Raw genomic sequence first — 19,607 nt, 5'->3', positions numbered from 1 at the left:
CATTCCATTCCATTCCATTCCATTCCATTCCATTCCATTCCATTCCACAAACTCACCAATACCTGTTGTTTCTTGTGTTTTTGATTTTAGCCATTCTGACAGGTGTGAGGTGATATCTCATCGTAGTTTTGATTTGCATTTCCCTGATGATGAGGGATGTTAAGCATTTTTTCATGTATCTGTTGGCCATTTGTATGTCTTCTGTGGAGAAATGTCTGTTCATGTCTTCTGCCCATTTTTAATTGGGTTATTTGTTTTGGATGTGTTGAGTTATATAAGTACTTTATATATTTTGGATACTAACCCTATATCGAATATGTCATTTGCAAACATCTTCTCCCATTCCATAGGTTGCCCTTTAGTTTTGTTGATTATTTCCTTCACTATGCAGAAGCTTTTCTTTTTTTAAGATTTATTATCTTTAAGTAATCTCTATATACAACGTGGGGCTTGAACTCACAACCCCAAAATCAAGAGTTGCATGCTCCACCAACTGAGCCAGCCAGGCACCCTGTAGAAGATTTTTATTTTGATGTAGTCCCAATAGTTTATTTTTGCTTTTGTTTCTCTTGCCTGAGGAGACCTATCTAGAAAAATGTTGCTATGACTGATATCATAGAGACTACTGCTTATGTTTTCCTCTAGGAATTTATGGTTCAAGTCTCACATTTAGATCTTTAATCCATCTTAAATGTATTTTTGTGTATGGTGCAAGAAAGTGGTCTAATTTCATTTTTTGGCATGTTGCCATCCAGTTTTTCCAACACCATTTGTGGAAGAGACTGCCTTTTTGCCACTGGATATTCTTTCCTGCCTTATCAAAGAGTAGTTGACCATAAATTGTGGGTTTATTTCTGCATTTTGTTCTGTTTCATTGATCTGTGTGTCTTTTTTTGTGTGCCAGTACCATACTGTTTTGATGATTACAGTTTTGTTATGTAACTTAAGTCTGGAATTGTGATGTCTCCAGCTTTGCTTTTTTTTTCAAGATTGCTTTGGCGATTCAGGGTCTTTTATGGTTCCATACAACTGTTAGGATTATTTGTTCTAGTTATGTGAAAAATGCTGTTGGTATTTTGATGGGGATTTCATTAAAGGTGTAGATTGCTTTGGGTATTATAGACATTTTAACGATATTATTTCTTCCAATCCACGAGCATGGGATGTTTTTCCATTTCTTTCTGTCATCTTCAATTTCTTTCATCAGTGTTTTATAGTTTTCAGAGTACAGGTCTTTCACCTCTTTGGTTAGTTTTATTCTAAGTATCTTATTATTTTGGATGCAGTTATAAATGGGATTGTTTTCTGAATTTCTCTTTCTGTTTTTTGGTGGAGTCTTGGGTTTTCTATATAGAGTATCATGTCTTCTTCAAATAGTGAAAGTTTGACTTCTTCCTTACCAGTTTGGATGCCTTTTATTTCTTCTTTTTGTCTGATTGCTGTAGCTAGGACTTCCAGTACTATGTTGAATAAAAGTGGTAAGAGTGGAGATCCTTGTCTTTTTCCTGACCTCAGGAGAAAAGTTCTCATGTTTTCCCCATTGAGGATGATGTTAGCTGTGGGTTTTTCATATATGGCTTTTATTATGTTGAGATATGCTCCCTCTAAACCTACTTTGTTGAGGGTGGGTTTTTTTTATTGTGAATGGATGTTGTACTTTGTCAAATGCTTTCTCTGTATCTATTGAAAAGATTGTATGGTTCTTATCCTTTCTCTTACTGATACAGTGTATCATGTTGATTGATTTGTGAATATTGAATCATCCTTGCAACCAAGGAATAAATCCCAATTGATCGTGGTGAATGATTTTTTAACATATTGTTGGATTTGATTTGCTAGTACTTTGTTGAGAATACTTGCATCTATGTTCATCAGAGATACTGGCCTATAGTTCTCTTTTTTTGTGATGTCTTTATCTGGTTTTGGTATCAGGGTAATGCTGGCGTCAGAATGAATTTGGAAGTTTTCCTTCCTCGTCTGTTTTTTGGAATATTTTGAGAAGGTGTGGGTATTAACTCTTCTTTAAATGTTTGCTAGAATTCACTTGTGAAGCCATCTGGTCCTGGACTTTGGTGGCTATCAGTCTGTTCAAGTTTTCTATTTCTTCCTATTTCAGTTTTGGTAGTTTCTATGTTTCTAGGAATTTTTCCATTTCTTCCAGGTTGTCCAATTTTTTGGCATAGAGTTTTTCATAATATTCTCTTAAAAATATTTGTATTTCTGTGGTGTTGTTTGTTATTTCTCCTCTCTCATTGGCGATTTTATGTCTCTGAGGCCTTTTTCTTTTCTTTTTGATAAGTCTAGCTAGGTGGATTTCATTGATTTTTTTCACAGAACCAGCTCCTGGTTTCATGTATCTGTTCTATTTTTTTCATTGTCTCTATCATTTATTTCTGCTATTATCTTAATCATTTACTTCCTTCTGCTGGTTTCAGGTTTTGCTTGTTGTTCTTTTTCTAGCTCCTTTAGGTGTAAGGTTAGGTTGTTTATGTGAGATTATCTTGGTTCTGGAGGTGGCCTACACTGCTATAAACTTCCCTCTTTGTAAGCATTTTTGATGCATCCAGAGGTTTTGAGCTGATGTGTTTTCATTTTCATTTGTTTCGTTATGTTTTTTATTTCTCCTTTTATTTCCAGGTTGACCCATTCATTGTTTAAAGCATTTTATTTAACCTGCATGTATTTGTGTTTTTTCTAGATTTTTTTCTTGTGGTTGATTTCTGTTTTTATGGTGTTGTGATCAGCGAAGATGCATGGTATGACTTATATCTTTTTGAATTTGTTGAGGCTTGTTTTGTGACTTAATATGTGATCTGGAAAATGTCCCATGTGTGCTTGAAAAGAATGCCTAATCTGCTATTTTAGGATTGAATGTTCTGAATATTTCCGTTAAATCCATGTGTTCCAGTGTGTCATTCAAAGCCATTGTTTCCTTGTTGACTTTTTGTTTTGATGATCTGTCCATTGATTGAAGTGGAGTGTTGAAGTCCCCTACTATTATTGTATTACTGTCAATTAGATCCTTTATGTTTGTAATTAACTATTTTATGTGTTTGGGTGCTTCATGTTGGAGGCATAATTATTTAATTGTTATATCTTCTTGTTAGATTTTCCCCTTTATTATTATATAGTGTCTTTCTTTGTCTCTCATTACAGTCTTTGTTTTAGTCTGTTTTGTCTTATGTAAGTATTGCATCTCTGGCTTACTTTTAACACCCAGGTACGTGATAGTTGTTTCTCCCGTCCCCTCACTTTCAGTTCATAGGTGTCTTTAGGCCTAAAATGAGTTTCTTGTAGGCAACATATATAGATGGGTTTTGTTTTTTTTATCAATTCTGTCACCCTATGTCTTTTGATTGGAGCATTTATTCCATTTACATTCAAAGTAATTATTGGCATATATATTTATTGCCATTTTATTGTTTTGTGGTTGTTTCTGAAGATTTTCTCTGACCCTTTCTTATCATTCTCTCATGTTTTACTGATTTTCTTTAGTAAGACATTTGGATTTCTTTCTCTTCATTCTTCGCATATTTATTAGTGGTTTTTAATTTGAGGTTACCATTAGGTTTGTATATAACATCTTCTGCATATAGTACTCTATATTAAGTTGATGGTCATTTAAGTTTGAACCCATTCTTTACTCCTCTTCTCCCCACATTTTAGTTATATGGTGTCATATTTTATATCTTTTTTATTGTGTGAGTTCCTTGACTTTTACAGAAATACTCATTTTTATTGCTTTGTGTTTCTTACCTTCATACTTGTCATTTTTGGTCTTTCCTTTCCACCCAAAGAGTCCCCTTTAATATTTCTTGCAAGGCCAGTTTAGTGGCCATTAATTTTTGTTTTTCCAGGAAACTCTTTATCTCTGCTTCTATTCTGAATGAGCCTTGCTGGATAGAATATTCTTGGCTGTAGACTTTTTCTCATTCTGCACTTTGAATATATCATGCCTCTCCTTTCTGGCTTGGAAAGTTTCTGCTGAAAAATTCACTGATAGCCTTATGGGATTTCCTTTGTACGTAACTGTCTTCTTTTGCCTTGCTGCTTTTAATATTTTTCTTTATCACTATATTTTGCCATTTTAGTTATAATATGTCTTAGCATGGATCTGCTTTTGTTGATTTTGTTGGGGGTTCTCTGTGCCTCCTGGATCTGAATATCTGTTTCTGTCCCCTGATTAGGAAAGTTCTCAGATATTATTTCTTCAAATAAATTCTTTACTGCCTTTTCTCTGTCTTCTCCTGAGACTCCAATAATACATGGAGTCACTGAGTTCCTTAAGTCTGTCCTCATTTTTCATAAATCTTTTTTTTTCTCTTTTTTACAGCTTGATTACTTTTCATTACTCTGTTCTATGTCATTAATTAATTTCCTTGCTTCTTCCAGCCTGCTGTTCATTCCATTAAGCATGTTGCTCATTTTGGTTTTTGAGCCCTTTGTCTGCTATGTTATTCCTTATCTCTGTTAATGTCACTGATGTCCTCTACTCTTTTCTCAAGTCCAGTGAATATCCTTATGATCATTGCTAAACATTCCATCAGGCATGTTACTTATATCTGTCTTGCTTAGATCTTTGGCTGTGGCCTTGTCCTTTCTTTCATTTGGACAGATTCCTCTGTCTTCTCATTTTGTCTAACTCTCTGTGCCAGTTTCTCTGTGTTAGGAAAGTCAGCTACATCTCTTGTTCTTGAGGGTAATGGCTTTATGAAGAAGAGGTCTGTAGTACCCTGCACTGTAGTGTCCCTTTTTCCCCAGGGCCTGGTGCTTCTGAGAGTAACTCCAATGTGTGCTGCATGTGCTCTGATTTTGTGTCCTGGCTTCGTTATACTTCAGGCCAGTGGTCTGCAGAGGTTCTCTTTGCTTATTGTGAGCAGTGTTTGTCCCTGACCTGAATGTGGCACATTTTAACTAGGTGTGTTCTGGTCTGTTTGTGAAATGAGATCTGTCACCACCACCACCACCAGAAGTAAGGTCTTCCAAAACTCCCAGATTGAGAGATGAGGTGTTGGCAGGGGTTTAGACTGTTCCTCTGAGGGAGAGGTCTGCTACACTGGGACTGAGGCAAGCATGACTGGGAAGCAGGGTTCTTCTGGAGTATGGGATGGCATGGTTTGGTGTAAGCAAGTGAGGTAGTGAGTGTCAGCACTGTGCTGGTTCCTGCAGGTAGCTCTGGGCTTATGCTGAGGGTAGGGGAGGGAAATGGCACCTGCTAGTTCCTTTGTTCCCAGATGGGTCTGCTGTGAGCACTACCTCTCTAGGACATGCTCCGAGATAAGCAACTAACCTTCCCACTGTATGCCCCAGGCATTCTTCAGATCACTGTGTCCACACTGTATGTCCGAGGATGTTTGCCTGCCTTCTCTCTAAGAGCAGCCCCAATGTCCTCCAAGCTCTTCCAGACAAGCATACTGATCTTTAAAACTCCAGGCTTGGGGCACCTGGGTGGCTTGGTCAGTTAAGCGTCCAACTTCGGCTCAGGTCATGATCTCCCGGTCCGTGAGTTCGAGCCCCGCGTCGGGCTCTGTGCTGACAGCTCAGAGCCTGGAGCCTGTTTCGGATTCTGTGTCTCCCTCTCTCTCTGCTCCTCCCCTGTTCATGCTCTGTCTCTCTCTGTCTCAAAAATAAATAAGCGTTAAAAAAAAATTAAAAAAAAAAAAAACAAAAAACTCCGGGCTTGAAGCCCTGCTGGTTGCCAGAACTCATGAAATTCAGGCTCTCTTGATTTCCAAGCCAATTGCTATGGGAATTTGTTTTCCTCATGCACTCCCCTCTATGCTATTCTGCCTCTCACCCTTCTCTGTGACTGCAGCTTTCTTCCCACTGCAATGACCACAATCTGTTTCTCTCTCAAACTGTATTTCTTCACTTCCTACCTTTTTCCATGTGACCTCTTCTCTACCTTAAGTTGTGGATGCTGTTCTGCTAGTGTTCAAGTTGATTTGGGGGGAGGGTGGCATTTAGTATGATTTGATAGTTATTTAGTTGTATGTGCGGGATGAGGCAAGTCTAGGGTCCTCCTCCATTGCCATCCTCCCCTCCTCTCGGGAGTCAGTTTTGCTGAAGATTGATTATATCATCAAACTTGAAATTTAAGAGACTTGTTTATATTTCATAATGCCATCATCTGGTTTTTCAGGAAACTTCTTTCCTGTTTTTATTGTTGTAATGGTATTTAAATAGGGATTTTACAGAAGTATTCATTGCCAGTGATTTGTTAAATTTGTATAGTATGTTCTATTATTTTTTGAGCATGCAATCAGAATTGTCATAACATAGGTCCATGAAAACTGGAACTAGACATATATGGATCTTATTTCATTTTCTTAAAAGATTTAAAAAAAAAAGAAAAGAAGGAGGATAATGTAATGGTTGATTGCAACTGGAGAGTTTTTCTGTTTTTGAAATTTATTTCTATCGCACTGCCCAGATAACACGCGCCCAGGTTCTCCAGTGACCATGTTAGAGTACTAATCTTGCATTTTCTTAAGAAGTAAAGTGGTATAAAATTTAAACTTAATAATTGAAATTTAATATTTAACAACTTGATGGGTCATTAAATTTGAGGAGGTAGGTAATTTACCTTAAATATTTTTGGAAATACCTTAGTGTTAACTATAAAATTGAGAAGAAGTGCTATAGCCATAGTTCTCATTCTAGGCTACATGTTAGAAACATCTTAGAAACTTGTTTTAGAAAATTTTTTAATGTGTATTTATTTATTTTGAGAGAGAGAGCATGCATAAAAGTGGGGAAGGGGGTGAGAGAGAGGGAGAGAGAGAATCCCAAGCAGGCTCCACATTGTCAGCACACAGCCTGACCCGGAGCTCTATCTCATGAACTGCGAAATCGTGACCTGAGCTGAAATCAAGAGTCAGATGCTCAACCAACTGAGCCACCCAGGCTCCCCTTATCTTAGAAACTTTTAAAAATTGTTAATGTCCAGTTACTATCAGAAATAACCAATGCCAGGTCTGGTACATGAAATATAAAAGATTAGCTAAGAAAACTTGTCCTGTGAGATAGCAGGGAACTTATCAAAAAGCCTACATGTCAAAAAGCCTTGAGGGTCAACTGGATGAGGCTTCCACAGGCCACCATAAGACCATTTGGGCTTCAATAAGGTAGTAACTTAATGGACTGAAACACATCAAATATGTCATGAATAATAGTAGACTCATAATGACACTAAAGAAAATTAGTTGGTAACCAATATTAGAAGATGCTTATGAACAAATTCATTATTTTGAAAATAGACAATAAAAGAAGAATTGTCTTTTCCAGGCTAGCTGGATGACTAGAAAACCAGTAGTAGATGAGGGAAGCTTCCCTTTATAGAAGTATTTCAGTCAATAAATAATAGGATTTAAATCTCAGAGTTTGCAGTTCTTAGGAACTAATGGATGTAGGTCATCATCATGGCTACTGGTGTTAGAAAAAATAGAAGCAAACAGATGTTATGTGCCTCTGGATGGAAAAACACACCATATGAAAAAGTCTCGCCAAAAAAAATTTTTTTTTGAATTTGAATCTTATAAAATCTCTAAATCCCGACAACCAACACCAAAGACAGAAGGACATGCTATGTGATACCACCATGGAACAATCAGCAAAATTCTGTCTGTAGAAATGGACCCAGTTTTCCAGTTGCTAAAACAAATAAGTTGGCAGTGTAAGGGAGAAATAGAAGGAACCTATAGATTTAAAAAGGTACATAAACCAGGTAGACTTATTTTGGTCCCGATTCAAGTGAACTACAAAATAATCAGTTACAAAATTTATGCAACAATTGGAAATTTGACTGCTATAACAGTATTAGATTAATATTAAGGAATTGTCATTTTTAAGCTGTGGTAATGTTATTGGTTATTGTGGTTATAGTTCTAAGAACCCTCATCTTTTAGAGATTCATACTGAAATAATTACTGTTAAATGATTTGATATCTGGGATTTGCTGTAGAATAATGTGAGTTTTTAGGAAGGGAGTGGGGCTTAGAGGAAACAAGTTTGGCTTTGAATCAATTGTGTAAGGTGGGTGATGGTTATGTGGGAGTTTGTTACTCTTCTTTCTACTGTTACATTTTTCATGTGTTTGAGTTTTTCCATGAGACAAGATTTTAAAAGCTACCAATACCTACTGTCACCCCTGGCTAATTAATTCAGTACCTCTGTCGGTTGGGTCCGGGGCAGCCGCATCTTTTTAAAAGTTTCCCAGGTGATTCCAATGTATGGCCAGGACGAGGACAGAGAACCACTCTGAGACATCACTCCGTGTTTCTCAAAGTGCGGTCTATGAACCCGTTGCTCGTGAATCATCTGAGAAGTTCAAAAAAGGAATGTACATTCCTAGGCTGTGACCCTCTAAAAATAGGATGTACGGGTTTGCATTTTTAACAAGCACTCCAGATGGCAAGGGTCAGTGGCTGGAAAGTGGTTAAGAAGAGCAACATGGTCCCAGCAGACCTCTGTTACAAGCTCTGTCTCTCACTGGGCAAGAAGTATTGAGAGAACAAATCAAACCTCTCTGCCGCTGTTTCATCTCTGTTTTGTCTACACTAGAAATTTGATAGCGACCTTTGCAAGGTTACTGCAAGGGCTGAAGATTTAAAAAGTGGCAAGCACTGCCTTTTATGCATGGTTCCAGTTCAGTATAGGGCAATTACTGTGATCCCTACTACTATTTGTATTGTTACCCAAATCAGGCAAAGCAATTTGGACAATCAATGTCAGTCATGTTAAATTCTTCCGCTTTGTAAGTAAGTTACTGTTTATATGTACAATAAACAACTTTCTTAAGCCACCTAAGTCTCAGAAACTTTACCACACTTGCAATCTTCTTGAAATAAAATTACTACAGGAAATTGAGGAATAAATCAAAATAAAGAACTCAAAAATGGGCTAGTCATTTTATAAAATCACTAGGGAACAATAAAGTAGTTGTGATGATTCTAAAACATTGTAAGTATCTAACCTAATGGTTGATCATGCAAAAACATTATGTCAAAAATAGCAACTGGATGTTAATCTGGATCTAAAACTCCAGCTTCATTCATCAAAAACAAGAGATGTAAAGGGACAGAGAGAAAAAAAGTCAAAAGGAAAAGTATGATGAAATTCGCAGTGTAACTGTGGAGGGAGCCCAAAGATAGCATTTCATTTTTTTTACATCAATAATTACAGAAAATAGATTTGAGTTTCTGTTGGAATTAAAAATTGGCATAGTCAAAACAGAATATTTATTATTCAAATCTTTAGATGAAAGAGAAGGGAAAAATAGTGGGGAAAATGCTCAACTATTAACTGAAATTAACTACTTGACTGTAGTCCACTCTGGAAGTACCTAAATAGGGAACTGGCTTTAATGGCTTGTCATACACTTCCTCAAAATTAATAAAAACTCACAAACTAAAATAGCACATTTTCCTGTGCATACGTAAGTATATAAGTGTAGAAAAAGCATGGCAGATGTTAACAGTGTTTGTCTCTGGATGGAGAATCCTGAAAAAACCCATTTTTCATTTGTATTTTCCAAAATTTCTATAATCAACACACATAACTTTTTTCAATAAGAAAAAAAAATAATGACTGTATATCAAAAGAAACATTTTCTTCATTGATTCAATTATTTTCTTGGAAAGTCAGGAGAGTAACCTTCCACCAAAGTCAACGGAATCTTTATAGGTAAAGATTTATCAATAAACTGATAGCTCAAAGAAAAATCTTTGATAAAGAATAAGGATGAAAGGCATCAGTCAGATCAAACCAAAATAGAGGCAATAGCTCATTTTCAGACTTCTTGCTAATGTAGAACACAGCTTCAAGACAATATGATATCCACAGGGCTCTGAGCAATGAAGAAACAGGTGACAAAATCCATGTGCATATACTGACTTAGACTTAAGGTCCCTAAAACTTTACTTAGAACCTAATCTTTTTAAACATATATTACAACATTTTATTTATCTTATTTTTCCATAGTAGCTAAGGAATTTAAAGCATGGAGAAGCATTATCATTAGGAACACTGATGATTACAGTAAAAGATAACCAACAAAGAGGGAAGAAACAAAGACTCATAAAAATTATATCCAGAAGTCAAAGAATAGTAATCCTAGTCCAAATATGCCTATAATAACTGTAGAGGACCAACTGCCTATATAGCCATCAAGGGCTATGGGATATTGAAAAATATGCAAAAATATATTCAGAATAATAATCATAAAAATTTTCAAGTAAATTATATTCATTTTTTTAAATTATCCTTTTTTTTTAACATTTTTATTTATTATTGAGAGATAGAGAAAGACAGAGCATGAGAAGGGGAGAGGCAGAGAGAGGAAGAGACACCAAATCCGAAGCAGGCTCCAGGCTTAGAGCTGTCAGCACAGAACTCACAAACTGCGAGATCATGACCTGAGCTGAAGTCGGACGCTCAACCGACTGAGCCACCCAGGCGCCCCATCATTTTACTTTATTTAAGAAGGCAGGGAAATATATTTTAGAAAGATTTTTACCCCAAATAAAATTTTGAATGCTTGGGCCCTTAGTAGGATAAATTTTTCTTTTTTTTCTTTTTTTTCTTTTTTTTTTTTAATTTTTTTAACGTTTATTTATTTTGAGAGAGACAGAGCGTGAGTGGGGGAGGGGCAGAGAGAGAGAGGGAGATACAGAATCTGAAGCAGGCTCCAGGCTCTGAGCTATCAGCACACAGCCCGATGCGGGGCTCGAACCCGTGAACTGTGAGATCATGATCTGAGCTGAAGTCGGATGCTGACCTTACTGAGCCACCCAGGTGCCCCAGGATAAATTTATCTTTAATGGTTAAGTTACATTGCCAAAAATTCAATCTTCATACCCATAAGATATCTTAACTTGTTTTATGTTCAAAACTATAAGGTCTGGGGCGCCTGGGTGGCGCAGTCGGTTAAGCGTCCGACTTCAGCCAGGTCACGATCTCGCGGTCCGTGAGTTCGAGCCCCGCGTCAAGCTCTGGGCTGATGGCTCAGAGCCTGGAGCCTGTTTCCGATTCTGTGTCTCCCTCTCTCTCTGCCCCTCCCCCGTTCATGCTCTGTCTCTCTCTGTCACAAAAATAAATAAACGTTGAAAAAAAAAATTAAAAAAAAAAAAACTGTAAGGTGTAACAATGCCAATTCACATTCTTGGCCATACCTCTCAGGTACTGAAAAATAAATTTAATTCAAAATATTTTTAAAACTTATAAGCAAATATACCTCTTTGACATTTCAAACATGTTTTTGATCGACCTTTGCTATTGGTTATAATCAGTTGTCAGGTCAGTAGAAAGTGAAATAAAATCTGTACTTTAATTACACTGCTCAGCCAGGGTATGAAGTTTGAAGTAATTTGATGAAAGCATTTTTGAAAGTCTAAACCTAGCCCTTAAAAACTATATTTATTTAATCAATTTATTTAGCATTCCAGTGCTGGAAGATTCAAGTTCATGGCCAAGATTACTTTGTGTCCCCTTATTATCTTTCCATTACTGAGTATAATCTTGTCAATGACCTTTTTCTCATCAATTCACAGGGGAACAAGGAACGTGTTTGTCAGAAGAACAGAATGTGGAGTGGAGAGGTAGCAATGTGCAAAAGTAAGTCAAATGACACTGAGAAGTCCTAAAAAAAAAAAAAAAAGATACAATATCATGTGACACATGATAACAATGTGGCCACATTTTCTTTATAAATCAGTTTTTTAATAAAAAAAAATTTTTTTAATCATCTCCGTAAACTGTCGGAGAATCTTTTATGGGCTTTTTGCTCAAGGTCCCCAAGCCAATAAAAGGGTCAAAAATAATAGTAGAAACTAATGATTAAATTGGAATAGAGCACAAAATTACCAAATTGGGAATAGCAAACATTTTGTTTCGAAATTAATTCATTATTGGATTTATTTGCATTCTTTTTGTGGGCTTTTCCCCCAAATAATTATAATTAGAAGGCTTAGCGCTATTGTTTTTTGGTGACAGTACTAGCCAAAACTGACAGTTTTTTAAAGTGATGTTGTCATCACATCTGTCACTTTGTGTGTGTGTGTGTGGAATTTTGCATTAACTCATCTTATGAGAACATGCAAGTCTATTGAGCAAGACATAAGTTCATTCACATGAGTTCATTCCCAACACATGGCCCATATGATCCCTCTGCTGGAGACAATGTACAGTTGACCTCCTAACCAACCCGGGTTTGAACCATGCATGTCTACTTATATGTGGGTTTTTTTTTTTTTTCAATAAATGTAGTCTGGTACTGTAAATGTATTTTCTCATCTTTAGGACTTTCTTCGTAACATTTTTCTCTAGCTTACTTGATTGTGAGAATACAGCATATCATACATAAAACATTCAAAATATTTGTTAATCAACTGTTTATGTCATCAGCAAGGCTTCCGGTCAACAGTAGACTATTGGTTTCTTAAGTTTCTGGGGATTCAAAAGTTATACATGGATTTTTGACCGCATGGGGTGTTGGCGCCCCTAACCCCCATGTTGTTCAAGTGTCAACTGTATTCAGATACAAGTAGTTACAAGCCTATCAAAGTGGCAGGCTTTAAACTTTTTTTCTTAATAATCCTGGGGAATCATCAAATTTTCAAATTAGAATTGGCCTCTTAGATTCTAGTCAAGCAGCTTCTTAGATGATTCAACTGGACTAGATTGGATTAAGTCCAAGATCAGATAGATTTATTTATCTCACTAAATAAGTAAATGGGGACTAGCAGAAGTGAAGTGACCTACCCAGTATCATAAGTTAGTGTCGAAGCTGCCGCTAGGACTCAAGGTTGTTTCCACATGTCTTCTGGGGTAGAGTAATGATTTGATTTTATATACACAGGAATCTTACATTCTTAAAGGAATATTGTGTGGTTGAAACTCAATGGAGAATATATGACTATTTGTAGTTCTCCAAAACTTGTATATATTATACAGAAAAAAAATTTTTTTTAAGTTTACTTATATGTCTTGAGAGAGAGAGAGTGCACGAGTGGGGGGCGTGCAGAGAGAGAGGGAGGACAGAGGATCTGAAGCAGGCTCTGCACTGACAGCAGAGAGCCCAGTGCAGGGCTTGAACTCATGAACCGTGAGATCATGACCTGAGTGAAGTCAGACTTTTAACTGACTGAGCCACCCAGCTGCCCCAGAAAAATGTTTTTTAAAGATATTGAGTGATATCTCAAGTCACAGAAAGGCATCATTGGGGATTCCTGATAATAGCATTTTTTTTTTTTTAAATCTCAGCTGTTCATGATTAAAATAAAATGTAGGAACATATTTGCAGGGAATGGGAGAGAGGAAAGAAAAGGAAACATGGAGATCTGGCATAGGAACCCACCATGGCATTGGTGAGGGAATTGTTTTAGTTCTGCGGCGGGTATAAATCAAACTGCAATAACAGTGGTTTGTACAGTTGCTCTCTCTGAAATGCAAGATAGTAATAAGTTCTGTATGAATCCTATTATTATCTGTGGGTTTTTTTCTTTCTAAATTGTTAAACACGTGACACAAGTTCTTGGCAGAAAGTTAAAAAACACAAATAAGCAAAAAGAAAAGGATAGTTTGAATTCCACCACTCATGGATAAAAAAAAAAAAAAAAGCTATTGGTATTTTATATATTTTATTATACACCTTTTTTCTGAGGCATATAAAAAATACAGATATTTCTGTGGGGGAAAAGTGCTCATACTGAGCAACCTGATTTGAAAGATTCTTATATAATTATGGAATTGTTAAATATATTGATATCTGTATTATCAGTTTTCAGGGAAGCCTGTTCACATCAATATGATTCTCAAAGTGTGGCCCACAGACCAGCAGCATTAATAGCAGCTGAATCTTGTTAGAAATGCAAGTTCTCGGGGCGCCTGGGTGGCTCAGTCGGTTGAGCATCCGGCTTCTGCTCAGGTCACGATCTCGCGGTTTGTGGGTTCGAGCCCCGCGTCGGGCTCTGTGCTGACAGCTCAGAGCCTGGAGCCTGCTTCCAATTCTGTGTCTCCCTCTCTGCTCCTCCCCCACTCATGCTCTGTCTCTCTCCCTCTCAAAAATAAATAAACATCAAAAATATTAAAAAAAAAAGAAAAAGAAATGCAAGTTCTCAGGCCCTACCCTAACCCTGTTGAACCAAAATTTGCATTTTAACAAAATCCCTAGGTGATTCCTGTGCGCATTAGTTTGAAAGCACTGCGTTACTCCCATGGCTTTTAGCCTTCAGCACACTGGGACGCCCTAAGGGAGCTTTGAAAAATCCGTTGCCCAGATCAATCAGGTCAGAATCTCTGGGGGTAGAACCCCACATCAATATGTTTTTAAAGCTCCCAGCTAATTCCAAGGTACAGCCAAAGTTAAGATCCATGGTCTCAGTATACGGAATACTCACCGGGCTGGAAGAGGCCCAGAGAAGTCAGTGTCTAATCCAGTGGCTCTCAACCCTGAGTGACCATTAGAAATCATTTGGGGTGCTTTTAAAAATTTTTTTTCCAACGTTTATTTATTTTTGGGACAGAGAGAGACAGAGCATGAACGGGGGAGGGGCAGAGAGAGAGGGAGACACAGAATCGGAAACAGGCTCCAGGCTCTGAGCCATCAGCCCAGAGCCCGACGCGGGGCTCGAACTCACGGACCGCGAGATCGTGACCTGGCTGAAGTCGGACGCTTAACCGACTGCGCCACCCAGGCGCCCCGTGGGGTGCTTTTAATACCAGAAGTTCGGCCACAACACAGAGATTCTGATTCATTTGGTCTGAGACAGGGCTTGCTCATTTATACCCCCAGCACTAGTAACGACAAAAGGTAGCAATAGACATAAGACAGCTAGAGTCAATAGGCAAAATGCCAGTCTTGAATCACCTGCATGTATGAATCCAAAACTTAGACACGCTGGGGTTTTTTCTTCCTTCAAAACGTATCCTTGTATCTCACATATGAGCAGGCTATAATATTTTATACGATGCACTGAGTACCTTTAGCAATTGTAGCAGAAGAAGGAAAGAGGGTTGGAAGAAGCATGTAATATGAGGCTTTTATTTTTCTTTCCAGAGAGCAGGTGTGAAGCTCCTCTTGGGTTTCTGAACGGGAAAGCCAAAGTCGAAAACACTGCTGCTGGACCCAGTGTGGTATATTCCTGTAACAGAGGGTACAGCCTTGAAGGGGCACCTGAGGCATACTGCACTGAAAACGGAGCTTGGAGCCACCCAGTTCCTTTCTGCAAACGTGTGTGTTGACTCTAAGAGAGGTTTTAATCAGATTCAGTTTCATGATTAATTTCCCCAGTGTCTGAAACAGAGGAAACTCCACTGAGTGAGACTGACCCAGAGAAAGCCATCAGTGTATATCCAAACCAAATACTGTGGGCTATTTTTAAAACCCAGTTATATTATCTGAAATATCCTAAGAATTGGCTTTCGTCAGATTCCTTGGATGATTACAGGTAGTCCAAGGCACTAATAAAAAATGCAACTTAATGAAAAAATTTTGACACAGTGTGTAATGAATCTGACTGGGGCTGTGAAAAGGGTGAAGAAAGAATATATTAATGTCTAATTTTAATATAATAAAGTATATACATATATATAATGAATGAAGATAATTTAGTTAGAAGCATTAGAATGAAAACAACATTCACATGTAAGATCTGAACTGAGGGAGCTCTGGTTATTGTTTCAAGTGTTATAATGCAGTAACTGAGCCTTCAAGACTCAGCTGATGCCTTCCTCACTCACAAACACCTCTTGTGTGCACTGAAAATCAGGAAAACCAAAACTGCTGAAATATATGTTAATATGTGTGTCACACACTTGCAGTGAGAAGTCTTTGTGCTATCATCATTGCTGTTTTTCCTTCAGACCTACAAAATGAATCCACTCTTAGAAATAAGCCTTGAAAACTCTACAATTTAAGTTCTAATATCCTGTTCATGGTAGTGTAAGTCTGAAGTTAATATCAGCTTACTTAGAAATGTCTGCCAATTCTCTGGGTCGTCCTTCTGTAGGATGTTCAGTTAAAGAGAGTAAAGTGACAACGAGAAGCATTTACTCTGCATTTTTAATATTTTTTTCTTCATATATATAAATGAAAAAAAAGGGGGGAATGTTGATGCACTCCGTGATTTCTAGCACACCTCTTGTTTCCCTAGTGTTGAGCCATCATTTCAAACAACTATTTAATTTCCCATCTTAGAATTTTAGGACAATGTGTGAGTGGTTGACTAACTTGGGGTTTTCAGACCTTAACTGATCTTATCCTTAAAAATAATGTCACGTGGACATTATTTGTCCAAAACAAATATTTTTGTTTTATTTTTTTAACACTACTTTTAAAAATATTTATTCATTTATTTTGAGGGGGTGCGGGGAGAACTGTGAGCAGGGAAGGGCAGAGAGAGAGGGAGAGAGAATCCCAAGCAGACTCCACGCTGCCACCAGAGTCCCACGTGGGGCTCGAACTCACAAACTGTGAGATCAAGACATGAGCCACCCGAGCCACCCAGGCACCCTCCTTTTTTTATTTTAGAGAGTGGGGGCAGAGAGAGAGAGGGACAGAGAAAGAGAATCTTAAGCAGGCTCCCTGCTCAGCATGGAGCCCGACATGGGGCTCAGTCTCACAACCCTGAGATCACTACCTGAGCCAAAATCTAAAGTCAGGTGCTTACAGACTGAGCCACCCACCTGCCCCAAACCAAGGTTTTTTGTTTTTTTCTTAATGTTTGAAGTTCCATATTTTTAAGCCTCATTATCATAACTGTGAACCCAGCTCCTACAGGGCTCACCCCACTCTGCATTTGAAGAAATCAGAAAAGAGAATATCAGTAAGCATTGTTTTTTCTGTTTAACAGCAAATCCATGCCCTGTTCCTTTTGTGATTCCTGAGAATGCTCTGCTTTCTGAAAAGGAGTTTTACGTTGATCAGAACGTGTCCATCAAGTGTAGGGAAGGCTTCCTGCTCCAAGGCCGGGGCGTCATTACCTGTAACCCCGACGAGACGTGGACACTGACAAGTGCCAAATGTGAAAGTAAGTAAATGGAGATGGAAGCCATTTCATCTCATGAGTGCAGAATGTTTTCTCATCCTTGTGAGATTATTTTGAATCAAGTAACTTAAATGTAGATATTTAGGTCTCTGTCTTATCATGGTTATCGGCTTCTGTGTTGACAATTTTTAAAATTAAAAAAAAAAAAAAAGATCGTTGCATTCCAAACATAAAAAGGAAAAAATCTTTCCAGAAGTAGGCTAAAACCTACCTGACCAGAATTCACTGAAGAGATTTTCAAAACATGCTCTTCTAGGAATGAGCAAAATATTAAATCTAAAATACATATTTTTTTCTGAGGTACCTGTCTGGCTCAGTGGGTAAAGCATGCAGCTCCTGATCTCAGGGTCCTAACGTCAAGCCCCACACCGCGCATGGAGATTACTTAAAAAAAAATAAAATAAGGCACGCCTGGGTGGCTCAGTCGGTTAAGTGTCTGACTCTTGATCTTGGCTCAGGTCTTGATCTCAGGACTGTAAGTTCAGGCCTCATGTTGGGTTCCATGCTGGCCATGAAGCCTACCTTAAAATAAGTAAATAAGTAAATAAATAAAATACGTATTTTCCCCATATTCTGAGAGTCCCCAGACTATGGGCTGTGGATGCTTTACAATATGAAAATGATTCCACATTGGTTCTCAAACTTGAACCACCTAGAGGGCTTGTTTAAAACAGGTTTCTGGGCCCCACCCTAGAATGTCTGATTCAGCGAGGCCCAAGAATCTGCCTTTTGAACAAGCCCCCAGGTGTTGCTGCGGGTCCCAGAACCAAAAAAATTGAGACCCTCCAGGCTAGCACCATGTGATACATCACACGTCATCTGGCGGCATCTCTTATTGCCTTGTGATAACTCTTGACATCTCTTCACATACACTTCCTGCACTTAAAACATCTCCCCTGCCCAACGTTCTGCCCTCCGGCTCCCTTGTACTCCAAGCTACTCCCTCTGCAGCAGTCAGTGAACAAATTCTCATCGAGTCTAACCAGATGCAAGACACTGGGCTATATAGTCGACAACTATATCATGCCTACAATAGCGTCTATCTTTAGAACACTTGCACCCCAGTTGTGAAGTGTGAAGGCCATGGGGATTGTAGAGTCAGAGAAGACCTGGGTTTGAATTCTATCCTCAAAACTTTCTAAGTCGGAACCCATGCCAGTGCCCTAACTTCTCCGAACCTTCGGGCTCTCCTGTGTTAGTGACACCAATAATAGCTGTCTTGTAAGTTTGCTTTGAAGAGTAAATGAACTGGTGTATTTTAGCAGTGTCCCCTGGTAGGAGGAGATGCACCAATGGCCCAAGTGCCTGGAGTTTCAACTAGCAGCCTACTACAGCATTAGAATTTTGATTTTACGGCACCTGGGTGGCTCCGTCAGTCAAGTGTCCGACTTTGGCTCAGGTCATGAACTCACAGTTCCTGAGTTTGAGCCCCGCACCGGGCTCTGGGCTGACCGCCTGGAGCCTGGAACCTGCTTCAGATTCTGTGTCTCCCTCTCTCTCTCTCTCTCTCTGCCCCTCCCTCACTCACACTCCGTCTCTCTCTCAAAAATAAATACACATTTAAAAGATTAAAAAAAAAAAGAATTTTGATTTGACTCCAGGGAACATATACTATGCTTTTAGTCTTATAAAATCTACTCCAAGTGAAATAGGAAGCATTACGTGTGTATAAGCCTTGACCACCAGCCTGGACTAAAGCAGGCCAAGTGGCCTGATTTCTGCACGCATATCCTCACATCGGTCTTGGCTCCCTGACAAATACCACTCCGAGCACTGGAAGAAAAAGCAAGGAGAGACATGCACTCTGGTGCATGCTTAATTATTCCTCAATATTCTTGAGAGGATCAGGGGTTGCCTTGGAGAGAAGGAGACAGTTTCTACCATTGTTTGTTATCCTCAATCCCTCTTCTGCATTTTCTATTAAAGCAAAGCCTCTGGCTTAGAAGAAAGTATCTTCCCTGAGAGACATGAGCAACAACTTCCCTCATTTTTTTGTCACCTCATCCTGATATCTGTCCTTACGAGTCAGCGACTCAAATTCAGTGTGTCTAGGAATCACCAAGGGTAGTAAGATGCAGACTCATAAGCTAGAAGCTCCCAGAATTTGCACTTTAAAAAAAATGGTAATGTTTATTTATTTTTGAGAGAGACAGAGAGACGGAGCACGAGCAGGGGAGGGGCAGAGAGAGGGAGACACAGAATCCGAGGCAGGCTCCAGGTTCTGAGCCATCAGCCCAGAGCCCGACGCGGGGCTCGAACTCACGGACCGCGAGATCATGAGCTGAGCCAGAGTCAGATGCTTAACCGACGGAGCCACCCAGGCGCCCCCCAAAATTTGCACTTTTAATGTGAACCCAAGGTGATTCCCATATAGGTGGTCTGAAATCCATGCTTTGATCACTTCGGCGAACCAGCCGTGATCTTTCTACATGCTATTCACCCCAACCTGGAAGCTTCATAGCCTCCACTCAAGCTTTGTAGCCTAGTCCAAATGCTACTCTCACTGCGATTTGTATCTTGACAGTCCTAGGCATAATTAGTGACGTTCACCTTGATTTTCCC

The 19,607-nt window shown here is 38.7% G+C and overlaps 1 protein-coding gene across 2 annotated transcripts in view; it reads left to right on the top strand.

The window, feature by feature from the left end:
- The window catches only part of SVEP1 (sushi, von Willebrand factor type A, EGF and pentraxin domain containing 1), a 199,121-nt gene that overhangs the window by 164,174 nt on the left and 15,340 nt on the right, over positions 1–19,607 (top strand). Inside the window, exons 42-44 of one of the 2 annotated variants that reach the window (XM_040481944.1) lie at positions 11,550–11,613; positions 15,056–15,229; positions 16,851–17,027. In XM_040481944.1, the coding sequence (XP_040337878.1) occupies positions 11,550–11,613; positions 15,056–15,229; positions 16,851–17,027 (415 nt within the window). The remainder of the gene's footprint in view (positions 1–11,549; positions 11,614–15,055; positions 15,230–16,850; positions 17,028–19,607) is intronic. The other variant, XM_040481945.1, reaches the window with a different exon arrangement.

This window comes from Herpailurus yagouaroundi, unplaced genomic scaffold (genome assembly GCF_014898765.1).
Source record: "Herpailurus yagouaroundi ecotype Mexico unplaced genomic scaffold, PumYag 160, whole genome shotgun sequence".
Lineage (NCBI taxonomy): Eukaryota > Metazoa > Chordata > Mammalia > Carnivora > Felidae > Herpailurus > Herpailurus yagouaroundi.
The sequence above is the reverse complement of the archived record's forward strand: the minus strand, read 5'-3'. Positions and strand labels throughout refer to the sequence as shown.